This window comes from Mustela nivalis (genome assembly GCF_964662115.1).
Source record: "Mustela nivalis genome assembly, chromosome: 1".
Lineage (NCBI taxonomy): Eukaryota > Metazoa > Chordata > Mammalia > Carnivora > Mustelidae > Mustela > Mustela nivalis.
This window is the reverse complement of record NC_139020.1, coordinates 156,495,530-156,512,865: the sequence shown is the minus strand read 5'-3', so window position 1 is coordinate 156,512,865 and position 17,336 is coordinate 156,495,530. Positions and strand designations below refer to the sequence as shown.

The window sequence follows — 17,336 nt, the reverse complement described above, 5'->3', positions numbered from 1 at the left end:
CTCTGCAGCAGGAGGTCAAGGAGCCCTCCTCAAGAGAGAAAGAGCTATCCTCAGGCCTGTAGCCTATTAGCCTCACCAGGGGAGAACTAGGTCAGGTACTCAGATGCCCGGGCTGGACTCCAGACCCCATGAGTCGGAACCCCTGGAGTGGGGCTCTGGTGATGGTGCAAATGAGCAAGGGGGGAGGTTGGAGACCAGCTGGTCAAAAGATGGGAGGGCCACCTTCCCTGAGGTCCCTAAGAGCCAAGACTTGGCCTGCTGCTTCGTGTCCAGGCTTTGGCCAGTGACGTGGCACATTTCTGCATTTATGCCCTCTGCGTATCACTTCCTCCTTATCTCAATTCTAGACCAGTGCTGTGCAGCAAAATTTTCTGGGTGATTGAAATGTTCTGCAATGTGTAACACAGTACCCACCAGCCAGAGGTGCTACGGAGCACTTGAAATGTGGCCAGTCCGATGAAGGAGCTAGATTTTAAACTTTATTTCATTTTAATTAATTTAAATTTGAATAGTCACTTGTGTCTCATGACCACTGCATTGGAGAGTGCAGTCTCAGGACTGAGAGATAGCTGAATCTGCTGATCTCATTTCATAGAGAAAGAAGCTAGATCAAGGGCTTTGGAAGAGGAGTACGGCATTCAACTCTCAGAGCCACCAATCACAAGCTGTGGAGCCTTAGGCAACTTATGGTAAAGCTCTAGCCTCAGTTTTCTCATCTATAAAATGGGTCCAAAATACCCACATCCGCACTTTTTGGTGCAGATATAAAAGATATAACATGAGATATAACATGTGTCTGCTCCTTAACCAGTCCTTGTTCCTGCTCATTGGCAGCTAGAACTGCAGTCATCATGCTGTACAATCTGGGGGCACTACTCATGCTGAATTCTAGGTCAATGGTTGTGCAATATGGTAGCGTTGGCCAGGGTCAGTCTCCCTTGGGCCCCAACTCTGGAATATGGTGTTAGCACAGACTTTCACCACAGGGGACAGGGACCAGGTGCAGGTCAGGGTGGGAAGAAAGCACGGACTTAGCCATCAAGGTGAGATCCTGCACAGCGCATTGGAGAGGCTGACCTTTGTCCCCCAGATGTACCAACACTTGAGGTCCCAGGCTGGCCCTGAACACTGGTGCTGGTCAGAGGGAAAGAGCTTGGGGTCCTGACCAAGGGAAGTCAGGCTGGGGTCTGTCTAAGGGTGGAGACCTGAAAGACCTGCGGATCCCCTTACCCAAGAATTCAACACTGCCACAGGATGCAAACAGCAAGAGGTTCTTTATTGTTACGCAGGCGCCTGCGGGTGGTCAGTAGCGCCTGCGGGCGGTCAGCAGCTCCTGCTAGCTGAGCACACCAGGCTGGGGTGGTGCAGGATTTTTATAGACAGGTACAAACAAGTTTTGGATGGGACGGAGCTGATAGGCTGACAATTTGAACATTTGAAAAAGGCATACTTGGTGTTAGCGGATTGGCTTTGGAAAACCTACATTCTGGCCAGTCACCATTCAGATAGTATACAGTAGAGGGTACGTGTTGAATTGCACGTTTCTAACCTTTATCTACATACGTGCTGAACCGCCTGTCTCGAGCCTTGGTACGGGAGAGGATCCCCTTATCAAGTACATGCTGAACCGCCTGTCTCCGGCCTTGGTACGGGAGACTTAGGAGTAGGGGAAATTCTTAACAAGGGAAGGGTATAACTTTATTTGATTACACAGCGAGCGAGGGTTTAAACAATTTTTCATTTCTTAGCAAAGCATTAGAAGCATTATTATACAGAAGCCAGAAACAGCTGGGTTAAACACAGATTTTTGCTATTCGTTATCCTGTTATGCTGCTTGCTGACTCCCTTATCTATGGTCAGCTGGCCACAGTTTCTTAGTTAGCATAAGCTGGTTATAAAAAGAATGTTAAAACTTATAGGCTATACTATAGTTCTGACCTGGGGTCCTTCAGACCCACGTGTAACATCAAATGAAGGTCTGAAGACAAGAGAGGAAGTCAACAGGACAGAGACAAGGATGAAGGGAGGAAGGCTTGAGACATTGGGGGAAGTGGTAGGTCAGGGTCATCAGAAGGGAGCCAGTCTTTCTCTGCAGGCCCCCTCAGGGGCCCGGTTTAGCCTACTAATGGGGTTAGTGGTCTGGTTAGCCTACTAATGGGGTTGGAGCCCAATGGGACAGCACTCACACAGAGGAGGTATGGCAGCCTCTTTGTCGCTGGAAGAGCTAGAACTTGGGGTAAGATTTTCTAAAGAGCTAACTAATCAAGATTCCATGGATTCTTATCACTGAGTGCTGGGTAAGGTGCGACTCTCCTTCCAAATAAGGTTTTGTAAAAGCTCTATCATGTGGCTGTCTTTAAACCAAACCTGGAGTTACAAATGGCCTTCACAAGGGGGTGGACCCACCCCTGTGTGGATCCACACAGTCTCCTTCCTTCACAGGTATCCTGGGAGCTGAGGGGAAGGGTTCGAGTCCAGGCCATCACTAAATCCCCACAAATCAACATGGTGCCATCAGATGGCCATGGCCCTATATTGAGAAACGGCTGCCACATGTCCAGTGCTGGGCTGGACCATCGCCTGAACATATGTGACCACAGACAATGGGGGGCTAACAATCCTGGCTGCTCAAAAGAGCTAACCGTGCCAGGGACCCAGCTGGATGATGGATTTCTCTTTAAGCTGGGGTTCTGGCTGCTTCGTTTGGGCAGCTCCCATGAGTACAAGTGTGCATAGAGAAAGCCAAAGCATTCATGTCTTCCTGACTGATAACATTGACAAAAATATGCTGTTTACATATTACAAACCACAGTGTAGGGAGAACTCACACCGAGAGGCCAAGAGGGGACTTCTTCGATCAAATATCAAAGTTAAGGATGGAAGGATTAGCAATAGGAGCGAGTGGATGATCTTGTCCCCTCTGTAAGGTGCCAGGCCCTGTGATCTGGGTGGTTATAGTGTTATCCAAGGGGTGTATTGGTGGCTTTTCTGGGCTTTGCTCCAACTATAGCCTCAAGGATCTCTTCCACCCCCTCCCACACTGATGGATTCAAGACCAGGGAAGGTGGACATAGCTTGCAAAGCACTGTATACCTGAGATTCAAAAGATGCCTGCAGTGGGAGAGGGACTTCCATTAGGCCTTATCCTATATCAAAATCTAGAAATAAATCATATTCTGTCATTTGCTTCAGGACAAATAAGTAAGAAATGCATGTGCTCTGTCTCCATTGCTATTGAAACCAACGTGACAACTGGGATGTGCGGGAGGCAGGCGTTTGGTGAAACAGATTTTCTGGTGAAAAAAGGAAACCCTGAGAAGGGTTGTTTTAGCAAAGCAAATGGGAACCCTGTGCGACTGACCCACGGTCCCTGTGTGCCTACATCCCAGGTGGACTAGGGTCTTTCCAGCCAGCTGAGGGGCTGAGTGGGAGGCCCCCTGGGAAGCATCACTGCTGCTTGTTTTAAGCTGCTTTCACCCAGTACTTGATGAAGGGGTGTGCAGGAAGCACTCTGCTGTCCTCTTGTGGAAAGGGGGTGCCCACTGCAGGCTGTTCCTACTGTCCGGACCCATTCTAGAACCCACTGTCCCACATCTCCGCGGACACACAGAGTGTCTCCTGCCTCAATGACAGGAATACCATTTCTAGGTTGAACTGCAAACATGACAAGGGGTCCCCCTAAACAGTTGGTGGGAAAACAGGCATTTCATATCCAAGAGCTGCCCCATGACCCAGGAGACAGGAGCAGAGTGGAGGAAATGTTCGGAGCCAGGAGACCTGGGTTCTGGTCTTGCCCCACCCGTCAACTCAGTTCCAGTGGCTCAGACTACGGTTCACTGCTCTGTAAAATAGGGAGAACCCAGGATGCCCTTGCATGGATCTCATGAAGTAATATGTGTGAACCCCCTCTGCACAGAAAGTCTACATAGAGCAAGTATTGGTCAAATGCCGAGACTGGGGGGATTCACACCTCCTAGAGACGCCCCCCTCCCAAGCCTGACTTTTTCAGAAAATGCTTCCAAAAGACTCCCCGGAAAGCAGGGTGTCACTACAGATGCAGCCTGAGCTCGCTGCGGCAGGACGAGTTAGTGAAATCTCTGAATGACAGGCTATTTGAAGGTCATGGGGCTCTCCCTCCGCTGAGCCCCAAGTCCATTTCCAGTCTCAGCTGTTCAGTGGGGGCGCCCACAGCCCTGGGCGGACTCGTACCCGGCCTGCTTCGCTAATCGGATTATTCAGTCCCGGCGGACCTGGACCGAGGCTCCTGTTTAGGTGCACAACGGCAGCAGTAAAGTCCGCTGACGGGCATGCTGACAAGGGAAAGTTCTGCCAATAAATCAGTGACGCTAACTCCCCGATAAAGCCGTAAAGGTGCTCCCTGTTACCCCGAGCATCTGGTGGCTGGTGAGGACACGGGGACGACTGACATAGTGAAGACAGCGGGCATTGCTTCTGGGACCTCATGCCTACCACGCAGCTGGGCCGTACACCCCTTTCTATCCATCTATACAAGAGGGGACGAATGCCGCTGACCCCCAGGAGGAGCGGGGGAAACATGTGCTGGTGATCTTCCCGTCTCTGACTTGCTAGTTTTTTTTTTTTTTTTTTTTTTTTTTTTTTTTTTAAAGATTTTATTTATTTATCAGAGAGAGAGAAGGGGAGAGAGCGAGCACAGGCAGACAGAATGGCAGGCAGAGGCAGAGGGAGAAGCAGGCTCCCCGCTGAGCAAGGAGCCCATGTGGGACTCGATCCCAGGACGCTGGGATCATGACCTGAGCCGAAGGCAGCTGCTTAACCAACTGAGCCACCCAGGCGTCCCTCTGACTTGCTAGTTTTAAATGGCACCTGTGTGCGCTGTCCTGACCTCATGCCCATGCTGGGACCGTGGGCTCCTACCACTGCTGGAACACAAGCCCTGCCAACCAGTCCCTGGGCTTTGGGTGTAATCTCTGCACAGAAGGCCCGGCTCCTTGGCCTCAGCCTCTGGCTTTCCCAGCCACCACGTCTTCTGCTGGGGCCACTTCAACAGGTAGAGGAGTTTGCAGGCTTCGTGGTTCTACCATATACACAAGCAGGCTCCAACCCTGGGGTCACAGCAAGGGCCCTGTGCTTTGAGTTGCGGCTCTTGGCTTAATTCCAAGGTGATGGACAAAGGGCTGGGCCACTCCCCAACTCCCAGCCGGTGTCCAGAGGTGGCCATTTCAGTGCCTCAAACGGCATGGTGATCTCACTGTCACAGCTCGGGTTTGGGAAAGCAAGGGGTGGGAGCTGTAAGGAAGCCCAGGGCTCTCATAAAGCTGTTCTTTTCACAGGAACAGTTCAACCCTTTTTGGAATGAATTTTAAAAATGCCTATTGACACCTTTATTTTTCCTAAATGGGTCCTGCATAAAAAGCCATCTGCATATCCTCAGGAGGCTGTTCTGTATTTACTCCCTATGTCCCCTCTGGCCCCTCCCAGCCCCCATCACCTACACTTTTCTCTGTTTCTCCCCCGGCCCCGCTTTGGGTACCTTTACCCCGTCGGGTGGGTACAGGAGTCAACTATAAGTGGTTGAGAGTGGTGGCCCCGCGTCTACGGCACCAGCTCTGATCAGTGCCTGGGCAGGACACCAGTCCGTGGTGGGGGCAGGATTATGCTTGGGGACTCACCCAGAGGGTGTAGGGAGCTCGGGGACCTCCTGGGGGCGTGGCGGTCCCCCCGTCAGCTGCCTTGGCCATGCAGCTCTGGGGCTGCAACCACTCTGGCTCTTCTTCCATTTGCTGCTCGCCTTTGCTCTTCTGTCTCCTTATGATCTGTGGTGGGAGGACAAAAGGGGGCAGGTTACTGGCCAGGCCTTCAGGTGCTATGTGGAGCAACTGGAAGCATCTCTGGGATGTGTTTCAGCCACAGAAGAACTTAGTTTCAACAGCATATCCATCTGTTGCAGTTATACCTGAGGGTAAAACAGAATAACACCTTACATTTTATAAATCATCCTTTTATGATGCTTACAACTTCTAGTCATTAAATGCCTACCACAGGCCAGACTGTAGTAGGCACTGTATGCATTCCATGGCATTTAATCCTCAAAATAATCTTAAGGCTACGACTCCTCATTTTGCAGATGAGGAAACTGGCTCAGAAAAGTTAAGCTACCAGTGAAGGCTGCACAACTCGTAAACAGTGGAGCTACCTTTTGAACCCGCAGTCTCTGGCTGTAAATCCTGGTTTCAGGAAGCATTGGCAGGGTCTGTGAAGGGGGCAGGTTCCAAGAGCCAGGAGCTGATGGCTCATTTGTACCACCTGCTATGCTGGGCACAGCCCCACGGAGAGAATGAATCTATTTGTACAGTGGTATCTGGGCTCCTGACTTCCTAGAGGCAGCTGAGAAGACTTCTGAGCCACCAGTCTGGGTTTTTCTTCAATGCCCTTGTAGCCCAGACAAGATGAGAGCAGGAGGCCGAGCAGGGCGAGTGAGGAACGGAGGTGCCATGCCTTGGGGCAGATGGGGGGCCTGACCAAGGTGTACCCCCACCTCCCTGGGCTCTGGGATTGCTGGGGACTGGTCACATCCTGAGCCAGCCAGCTGCCCCGGGGGTCTGACACCAACAGTATGTGTTGGACGTATGGGGACAGATAACGTGTTTCCTCGGTTCCTAGGTCTCCAGCGTAAAAGCCCTGGAATCTGGATTGAATGTATTTTGAACTGTGGGTTGGATGAGACATCTGGGGCTCTCTGGGGGATTAGTGGGGAGTCTTCTGTGTGGGCCGTGCAGAAGGGACATGGATTTTGTGATCAAACCAGAAGACTGAACTTGTTCATTGCTTCCTGCATGCAGACCTTTGTCATGTGACTCTGCATCTCTCCCAGGAAGGGGACAATAAGTATAAGCCTGTGGCAGTGGGCTGACTGGGTGCCTTGCTTTGGTCAGTGACAGTAGTGACAGTAGTCAGGGCTGAGCCTGGGCCTTAGACCATATGGCAGTTTCCTCTTCCTCTCCTGTGCTTCTGTCCTGGGTCCTGGCCCCAGAAGCTGCTGTGCCTTTACTTAGGCCCCTGAGTGAACACACAGCATGGACTGGAGCCCAACCCACAGCATGAGCCAGAGGGGATGCCTGAGCGAGAAAGAAACTGAGCTCTAATAAAACATACATTTGGTCTTTGGGCCCGGTTCCTGGCACTGAGCCAAAAAACCCTGGGAGTGTCTTTGTTATGCTAATGAGCCGACTCAGGGCTGGGAAATCTCAGCTCCCGCTACTACCTCTGGGGAGGGAGGGAGACTGCGCTCCCAGGGCTGGGGCAGACCCAGGGTGTCACCCGGAGGGCAGTGCGCTGGAGGGAGAGGGCATGGAGGCCTGCACACCTCCTCCCCCGCCTTGTTATCCTGTGTATCTCTTCATCCAGTTGTTCATTTGCATCCTTTATGATAAATCTGTCTTTGGAAATGCAGCACGTTGCTGAGTTTTGTGAGCTGTTCTAGCAAATTATCCCACCTGAGGGCAATCATGATCATGGGAATCCCTGAATTTGTAGTAGACTGGACATCAGTGCGGTAACTTGGGGATGCCTGACGCCTGTCCCTGGTATCTGCAATGGGGGCACTCTGGTGGGGCTGAGCCCTTAACTTGTGAGGTCCGTGCTAACTTGGCATAGATAGTGTCAAAACTGAGTTGTAGGACACTGAGGTGGTGTAAGAAACGTGCGTGTGGCATCACAGAAATCATCCTTGTTCGCAGACACAGAGGTCTGGGGCGGTTGGCTTCTCCACAGTAATGAACGGATACTCCATGCAAGGGACAGTTTACGGCATGGAGGTAGCAGGAGGTGACTGCGGGTCAGTGGGAGACCGAAACTTGTAAGAAGGACACACATATGTGCACACATGCAAACACGCACAAGCGGGGAGGCTAGGGAACAGGAAGATGGTGAGTAACCTGCTCAGTGCTGAGTTCCTGGCTCCTTACCTGCCAGCTCGATCCCTAAAGGCGACCCCATTGGATCCCTCCACTCAGACGCCACATCGCCATGAAATCCCTCCTCAGTGGCTCCCGGAGCACAAAAGGGAAACGTGACGTGGCACAGAAATGGTGCCCGAGACAACAACAGGGCCCATGGTTGCTCTTCCCCCGGCTCTGATCTGGGCTCTGATCCCCGCCGGGGGTAGAGAGGGGTGGGAGGGTGAATGGTATAACGGGACGGCAGGGCCCACCTACCTTCTGCAGGATAGTTGTGGCCAGTTCCTCAGTCAACTCCTCCTTGTGGTCCCTCAGGTAGCTGGCCTCGTTCTGCTTGTCCTGCGGAGGGAGGGAAGAGAATGGCCCCTGTGGGTGGGTGGGTCGGGAGATGTGGCCATCCCTGTCTTGGGAGTCCTGACCACAGAGGCAGGGGGAGTGTGGGCCCCGCGCTTGTCAAGGACAACCACTGTGAAGATGGTTTTCCGACAGTCTGGACTCTCTTCCAGCGGCCGGGACCTTGCCCCTCACCTCCCCCCAGCGAGGACAAGGGGGTCATACCAGACTGTCCCCGTAGGCTTCTGCTTTGGAAATCGCCTCCTCGATGGCCTCTTCAGCCACCCGCAGGGCGACAGCCAAGGTGTCCATCATGCTGTGTCCTATAGAGTAAACAGAACACAGACCACTTTCTGAAAGGGAAAGACAAGTCAAATGATCACTCCACTTCAGTTCTTCTGTTTAAGTCTTGCAGGGGCTGGGGGCTAATTTCCCCATTGTGCAACTTGGCGCACCAGCTCCAGACCTTCTCCCCTGCCTCAGTCTCCCCCTCCCCCACAACCCAAGCCACAAGAAATCGTGATTATTTGAGAGGTACTGTCTCTCCCTTCATGGCTCCTATATCTTGGCCTTCTTTCCTCTGGTCCTTGCTCTGTACCTGAGCTGGTTCCTGGGGACCCCAAGGCTTGGCCCAAGGGTTCCTCCTCTGAAAAGACTCCTTAGATCCCTCCTGTCCCCATCTCAGCTGGATGTCCATCGAAGACTCTGGAGTTTCTGGAGTTTTCCGCGGAGCCAGAAAGACTCTCTCCCAGCCAAGTCACTCTGAGAGAGCATGACTGCATCACACGCAGTCCCTCCCGACATGCAGACTGCCTTACAGATAACTGCTCTCCTAGAAGGGCTTCATATAAAGAAATAACGGCTCTTTCATCTGCTTTCTCAGATGAAGGTTATGTGTTATTTTGTGCATATCACTGTGAAGATAGGGATGAAAATTATTCAATGTTCTAAGGGCATTGGACAGTACACATGGTTTAATGCAAATATAAAACCCGTGGAAGCAATGTTTAGACTCTCAGCCAATATTGTTAAGAACAACAGCACTGGCCAACCTCACTGAGCTGGCCTACCTGCCGGCCCCAGGCTGAGTGTTATGTGCGTGGCCACAGTTCATTTGGACCACAGTCCACTGAGTGGGTGCCATCTAACGGACAACAGAACTGAAGCACAGGGAGGTCAAATAACTTGGCTGAGGCAACTCAGTGTGACAGGAGGAGAGATGAGGTTTGAGTCCAGGACTCTGTCTGCAAAAGCCCTTGATTTTAACTACAAAAGTGAGACAAATACAAGCTCACATGATTTAGAAAAATAATGCTAGCATATTTTTAGCAAGCATATTTTTTGCAAATGGCAACAGGTGGAAGGAAACATCCCCACATCAGATGGCTTCTGCAGGTGACAAAATTCTTTTTGGAGCTGAGTGCTTGGAGGAGCTCTGCTTTCCCAGAAACTCGATCTTTGCTTATTACTTGAAAGTGAGAATTTCAATCATCCCTCCCTTTGCCCCAGAAGCCCCATTCACATCAGGCCTAGGAACACAGGTCTGCAGGGGCTACATGCCTATGCTTCCTTTGGCCAGATTTCAACTTCCTGTTTCCATTTATACTCTCTTACTCATGCCTTATTTAACACATGCAAACCTCTTGAGAGCTGCCTCAAACTCTCTGTAGAATGAGACTAAGCATAAATACATCAATTCACTCATTAATCAATCCCTCAATTAAAAAAACCTTGATTCAAGCTTTGCAGGTTCCTCAAGACACAACTGTGAACAGAAATTGGCATCTGGCGAACATAATAAAATCTCCAAAACCAACCCAGGGATGCTCAAAGAGATCCAGCAAGCTGACAGGTCCATCAAAAGCTGGCTATGATGACAGTCACATCAGGGCTCTGTGCGCCCCAGGGTGGCCGACTGGACATGCAGCTTTCCCAGTGTTTCTACAGGTATAGTCTACAGAATTGAGATTGTCATCACACCAAGTGCTCCCCAGAGATAGACACTTGTACCTCCCGTGTCTCTTCTTTGAGATACCAATCAACGTATTTTTCTCACAAGTCCTCGCTAGCCCTGGGACGCCCCAATGGACAAGCCAAGTCCACACTCTCCTGTGCTCCCCAGGCTATGGGGTGAGCAGGCACTTATGCTAAGAGGCTTGCGGGAGGACCTGTGGTGGGTATCGTTCCCCAGTTCTATAGATCCCTGGCCAGTAAGAGCCTGGAGCCACAACCCAGAGGCTCCGAATGCTATATTCATGACTTCCGGATGAGGGTGAAGTGGGGCACTCAAGGTGTTTTGGTTGAAAGTGAAGACTCAGGTTGGTGCCGCAGAGGGAATGACTGGCAGGGGTGTGGAGGAAGGAGAAGGAGGCGAGGCAGAGTGACCGAAGCTTGGAGGACCAATAGACAATGGGATGGTCAGTTTTAGGCATCATCCTGGCTGGGCTGTCATACCCAGTGATTTAATCCAACACGAATCTAGGTGCTGTCATGAAGGTATTTTGGGGATGTGGTTAATATCTATGATACTTGACTTTAAGGGAAGGAAATTGCTCTTGAGGTAATGTGGGTGAGTCTTACTCTTGCAGTTGAGAACAAAACCCTTCAGAGCAAAAATTAAGGTTTCCCAGAGAAGAAAGCCTGTCTCAAGACTGAAGCATTGGCTTCTGCCTCCAGCTCCTCCTGCTGACCTACCCTATAGACTTTGGGCTTACCAGGCCCCAAGGGAGCCAAGTCCCTAAAATAAAATAAATCTCTGTGTGTGTGTGTGTATGTGTGTGTGTATCCCTTATTGGTTCTGCTTCTCTGGAGAACTCTGGTGCATACGGATGGTCACTGAAGGTAAGATTAATACAGGGGAATTGTGGGCAGGGGGCTCTCAGGCCATGGGGGGTCAGAATAAAAAGAGAAGGACAGAATTTGGAGAAAGAGCTGCCAGGAACTTGGGTGACTGAGAGCTTGATTAGGATGTGCAGAGGCTAGGATCCCTGTAGGATCTACAGGGCTTGATACAAGCTTCAGAAATCTGAGTCTAGAACTCTGGGCTGAAATCAGTGCTGGGCATTTCAGCTTCAGCAGTGAATGGAGGTGCCTGGAGCCCGCGGGAGTGTGTCGTACCACGGGGAGAAGTTCTAGGCAGCAATGATGAAGGAGGATGGGACCTCCAGGCGAAGGCACCTGAAGGAGAGAATAGAGAGCATGGAGAGGGGCTATAGGACCCTAGGAGAAGGTGACTCAGGAGGATTTCAAGGTCCAGCATGCTGGAGAAGGAGCTGAAATGATGGAGAAGGTTTAATTTGAAACCATCAGTTTGTTTTGCTTTTAACTTCTACTCTCAGGGGACTATGGTATTGGTATAAAAAAGAAGTGAATCACTACATGATACATTGTTTCTATGAATATTTTAATATGAACTACACAAGTGTATTCATTATATTCTAGCTCTGGAAGATGGATATAAAGTATCCAGGGGTTGGGTAGCGAATGTACTGCTCTCAGCCATACCTTGGCTGTACTCTCCAATTTTGATGATGGATACACACAAGTGGCAACAATAAGAAGACCCCTGGAGACTCCCACCCAGGAAGAAGGGGTTGTGTCTAGCAGTTACAATGCAACTGGGAGACCCCGAGTATCTAAAGGCACTTCTATTCCTTCAACCTCCCATTAGCTGCAAACTCTTAAGCAAACTTACCTTCTGACTGTCTATAAAATGTTGAATCACTGCCCGAAATACTTCCTTCATTCTCCAGGTTTGCCTCGAAAAAGTTTCCTCCTGAAGGGATGGAGGGAGTGGGAGAGAGAATGGGATTATCACAGGTCCCCAGTGAGGACTGGTGCATGGTCACAGTCCTGGCAGACCACCACGACCCACTCTGATGAAGTCAGCCTTGCAGATATTTAGAGAATCCATGGGCTCCACAATAATGCTACAGCTTTTGATGAGTCATCTTTTTCTTCTCTAAGTGATTCCTGGTGTAACACTGCTGCCTCCCTTGACTTTCTCCCAGTACATTCTTTGGAGGCAATGTGGAATCAAAGAGAAAACAATAGATCGAAGCTGGAGAGATGTAAGGGTGCTATTTCCTGAACCTGCAAAGTACTAGCTGTGTGACCTAGAGCACATTACTTAACCTCTCTGACACTTGGCTTCCTTTCTAGAAAGAGAGAAAGAATAAGAGCTCATGATGCTGTGGGTTTGGTTGTTAGCTGCAGTCTACGGCACTGACCCAAACAGTTGCCTTTAGCTATTGATTTAACTGTCACCCTACTCTTCCATAGAATGGAGTCCACATGAAACATGCCCAGAGCGAGATAAGGTGAACCCATTGCGTTTGATCTTTCAAGGCCCGCTGCCTCTCCTCCGGTCTTCTTTGAATCGAATACACAACCCTAATCTTAATTCCAGGCTGGGAACAGCAGCTAGCTAAGACCTTTTTAAAGCCCCCTTTCAAGTTGGGGATTTTTATGAGATCTCTGTAGATGGAGAGGACGGATTGTTTTCAACTCTCTCTATTGTATCCTCAGGACCCAACACAGCACCTACACAGAAGATGGCTCAAGGAAAATGTTTTGAATTGAATGTTAATGGAAAACAGTGCTTGGCAGAACCAAGAAAATGAATATGGGTCCATGTGCCTTAGCTCAAAAGGGGGCAGATGCCATCAATGCTATGTTGAACTAAGCCTTCAATACATGTAATAGACGCTGTGCTTTCTTAGATGGGCTATGATGCGGGCTCCCCTGTGGAAACCCTAGGGGTAACTGCTGTAGGTATTTGAGGCAGGTTTAGGCCTATTTGTATGAAATAGGCCATAAATGTGTAGCCTGTCATAGCTCCCTTAGTCTGACCATATTCCTTTCTCTGTGTTTGTGTCCTCTGAGCCGGCCTTCACTTATTCTAGCTCTGTGACCCTGAGCCAGTGGCTTTGTCTTTCTGATACTCCGTTTCCTCACTTACAAGACTTTAAGATAAGTCCTCTCTGCAAACCCCAAGCTCTGTTCCAAGTGCAGATATTTCCCTTTGGTGTGGCTACATCCAGCATTGATTCATCCATCCAGCAAAGAGTCTATGAACAGGTGTTTATACTAGGTCCCAGAGTCTGGCCTGGGTGTTAGTATACGGGTGACCAAAGCCAGAAATCCTCACTGCCTTGACAAACTTGATGGAGTGGGAAAGAATTCATCAGTCAAAGGCTTATATAAACCAATGTAAAGTTATAGAGATGTTAAGTGCTCTGATTGGGTGTTTCATAGTCTAGCAGGGACAGTGAGCCAAAGAGGTGCGGGGAGGTTGGAGAGTGTCTGGGGCAGAGCGGACAGTCTGCACACAACAGGCTATGAGGGTGGCAGGTGCATCTGGGGACCTGAACACGAGGCAGAGTGGCTGGGCTTGGAGATCCACACCATGCGGGTCATGGTGACCATACCCCGTTTTGATCTTTATTTCAACAGCCACATAAAGCCAGTAAAGTTTCCGTGGAGGGGATCTGGTCGGATTTGTGTTTCCAAAGGTGCCCTCTGGCTGCTGTGCGGAGAATAGCTCGGTGAGGGGAATGAGGAAGGGCAGGGAGCAGAAGCCCTGAGCTCTGTGTGCTCTCCGGAGTGTGCCTGCCACCGACTGGGAAGACGGGCAGGGAAGGAAGTGGGGGAATGTGCAGCAATGGTTTTTGGAAACAGACAGACTCAGGCATGTTTACCAATCAATAGGAAGGAACCAGTTAAAAGAGAGGCTGGCTCAGTAAGAGGGAAGGGGTGTGTGACCTTGAGACCTTCCTGGAAGGTGACAGGATCCAGTGCAGGGTTACATATTGTCTGCCCTGTGAAGGAGGAGGTGAGGTCCTCTGTGGAGAGAATGGAGGAGTGTGGAGGAGAGTATGAGGAGAAAGAAGATCTGGAAACATCACTGGGAGACTGAGCTGCCCAGAGGACAAGCTCTGGTTCTGCATAATTTTAAACAGCGCTTCTCCCTGTTTCCCTTGAAATTCACAGGTGGGAGCTTCAGTGCCAGCTGGAAATGGCACAGAGTGGCTGAACTGTTCTGGAAAAGCATGACATAGCAGTCAGATGACACGTGATGTCTTTCATGCGTTGGAAGAACCTCTGATGTCACATGGTTCAGCATTGTCAAAAGACTATGTTTGTCAGTCAAATCTCAGATGAAAGACTCAATAGAACCTTTTCAGGAATCATGTCAAAAACAGCTATAGAGTATTCATGAGTAAAAACAGGGTTTATTTCTCTCATTTATTTATTGAATACTAAATGAAAGCATATGCTATTTATCCAACTGCCTAGAGATTAAGTATGTTAATAATGACCACTTTTATTGTTTCATGTCATGCTCCTTTCTACGGTCACTGTTAAAAATGTCATGCTGGGGGCGCCTGGGTGGCTCAATGGGTTAAGCTGCTGCCCTCAGCTCAGGTCATCATCTCAGGGTCCTGGGATTTGGCCCGGCATTGAGCTCTCTGCTAGGTGGGGAGCCTGCTTCCCTCTCTCTCTCTGCCTGCCTCTGCCTACTTGTGATCTATCTGTCAAATAAATAAAAATAAAATCTTTAAAAAAATAAAAATAAAAAATAAAAGTTATCACGGGGCGCCTGGGTGGCTCAGTGGGTTAAGCCTCTGCTTTCGGCTCAGGTCATGATCTCAGGGTTCTGGGATCAACTACTGCGTCAGGCTCTCTGCTCTGCTTGGCAGGGAGCCTGTTTCTTTCTCTCTCTCTCTCTGCCTACTTGTGATCTCTGTCTGTCAAATAAATAAGTAAATAATCTTTTAAAAAATGTCATGCTGAATCTATCAGATGTCCCATGTGAGCACACATTACCATGGGACACTGTTTAAAAAAATTTTTTTTAAAGATTTGTTTACTTGTCACAGAGAGAAAGCATAAGCAGGGAAAGCAGCAGGCAGAGGGAGAAGCAGATTCCTGGCTGAGCAGGGAGCCTGATGAGGGACTTGATCCTAGGACCCCGGGACCATGACCTGAACTGAAGGCAGACATTTTAACCGACTGAGTCACCCAGGCTTCCTGGGACACTTTTTTTTTTTTTTTAAATGTACTTATTTATCTGACTTCTCCACTGGAATATTGATTCCCAGATGGCAGGGTCTTGCCCATCTTGTCACTCTTAAACCAGGTGGGCGCGTAGTAGATGTTCAATAAATGTTTATTGAATGTTTATTGAAGTCATAAATACATCTTAGATTTGCCCAATGGAACTAAGGGGTCTCCTTTCAGGCCTGGCCTCTCCTGGTCATCCGATATGGGCTGCAGGAGGAGTAAGCCTAGCTTGGGAGGGTCAGAAGTACAGAGAGCAGAGCAGAGCATGCATGTAATGGCTGGCCCAGAAGATTCTGTGAACTTGGTGAACTTTTATGAATTTTCAATGGACTGAATGTGTCAAGGCAGACTATGGCTGGTCTAGGGGGTGAAGATATTTCATACGTACAAGGGATTCTACTTCAACAGTTTGGGGGCAGAGCATGTGCCCTGCACGCCGTAGATGTTGTGTAAAATGTTCTGGCACCAAAATTCTGCAAACAAGTGCCCTTAGTCAGAGTTGAAGACGGAGCCATTTTATTCAGAATGCTACTGCCCCAATTATGGTCAAGTGCTAAAGTGCTAGCTGGGGTTCTCCACCGTGGCTGTGCCTTAAAATAACCTAGAGAAATACCTGTACTGGGCTCACCTCCACAGATACAGAAGTAAGTGGCTGAGTGTGGCAGGGGATCCTGGGCACTGTTTTTTTTGTTTGTTTGTTTTTGTTTTTTAAAGCCCCCTAGGTGATTCTGATGTATAGTCAAGATTGAGGATGGCAGGAGACAATGATGAAAGGGTGTTGGGTGACAGGTGGAGCTAAGACTAAGGGCTCCCCAGTCAGGTGACATAGCTAGGAGACCACTGCCGCCCCAGAGGATTTGCCCATACTTGCGGGGTGAATAAAATTTCTAGGCAGTGTATAGAATAAATCTCACTGTTTTATGATCATGGCTTAACAGGCTTGAATATCACCTCACAGACTGTTTCCCTTCACTTTTATCAAAAGGAAGTCTTAGTTTAAATGGATACTAACCATATTAAAGCAATAGATTTTAATAGTTCAGGGAAGGGTCTTGGTACCCACAGAATGCTTCTAAGATCAAACTGGTGCCAAACAAGGGATGTAGGCTTTGCCAGGTGTTCAGCCATGCTTTGGGAACACAGAGCTGATGAAGCTAGTGCTCAAATGGTTCGTAGACTGTCCCCTGAATGCAATGCAGCAAGTGCCATCCTGAGTCCAAATGAAAGAGCTGCTGAATCACAGAGGGCCCAGAACCCACATCTGCTTCCATCAGGCAGACAGTTATTCCCAGTAACTGGTTTTCCTCAGAAAATGACACTTGAAAATTTCAAAGCCCTGAGCTGGCCCGCTTCGGGCTCCAATCCACCTGTGGGGCCTGAGAGAGACAGAAGAAGAGATCAGAGTTGTGCCCTGCTCTGTAGGATTCCCGGTATGTTTGCTTTTCCCCTCATCTTTCATGAAGCAGTACAGAACACCTATGAGGTCTGAAATTTGGTGACACGTAAGGGGGTACACGAAACAGACCTGAGGCCGTACATGAGAGGAAAGAAAGGACGGGACGCAAACAAGTGAGCCAATAATATTCTGGAACTTTCTTGAGATATGTCTTTGGCTTGAAAAACTACTGTTAATAAGATTACTTTTAAGCTTTCTTTTGTTCTCTCTCTCTCTTTCTTCCTTTTGCCGTCTTTCCTGGAGAAGAAACTTTTTAGAGAAATCAGCAAAGAGAGATAAAAATAATCTGTGGAAGACTTCAGCACTGCTCTCCTAGCTTAGGCTTCCTGAATAGTTTGAAAGATAGAGTCTAACAACCACCACAAAAGGCCCTAATGATTCTCTGTGTTTAATGCTTCCATCCTGTTTCCCCCTGTCTCAGTGGCTGGCATATTTTTAGATAAGACACAGCCCAAGACTTTATTGAGAATACAACAATGTAAAATAATGACAGTGAAAAGGCTCCAAATGAGACGGATGAGATCTTTTTTCCATCCCCCTTTCTC

At 49.2% G+C, this 17,336-nt stretch overlaps 1 protein-coding gene across 5 annotated transcripts in view; it reads right to left on the bottom strand.

The window, feature by feature from the left end:
- The window catches only part of MYRIP (myosin VIIA and Rab interacting protein), a 390,291-nt gene that overhangs the window by 73,879 nt on the left and 299,076 nt on the right, over positions 1 to 17,336 (bottom strand). For all 5 annotated transcript variants that reach the window (XM_082746223.1, XM_082746221.1, XM_082746224.1 and 2 more), the window contains 4 exons: positions 11,965 to 12,045; positions 8,496 to 8,593; positions 8,196 to 8,276; positions 5,652 to 5,795 (listed from right to left, as the gene is read on the bottom strand). In XM_082746223.1, coding sequence (XP_082602349.1) covers positions 5,652 to 5,795; positions 8,196 to 8,276; positions 8,496 to 8,593; positions 11,965 to 12,045 — 404 coding nt within the window. The remainder of the gene's footprint in view (positions 1 to 5,651; positions 5,796 to 8,195; positions 8,277 to 8,495; positions 8,594 to 11,964; positions 12,046 to 17,336) is intronic.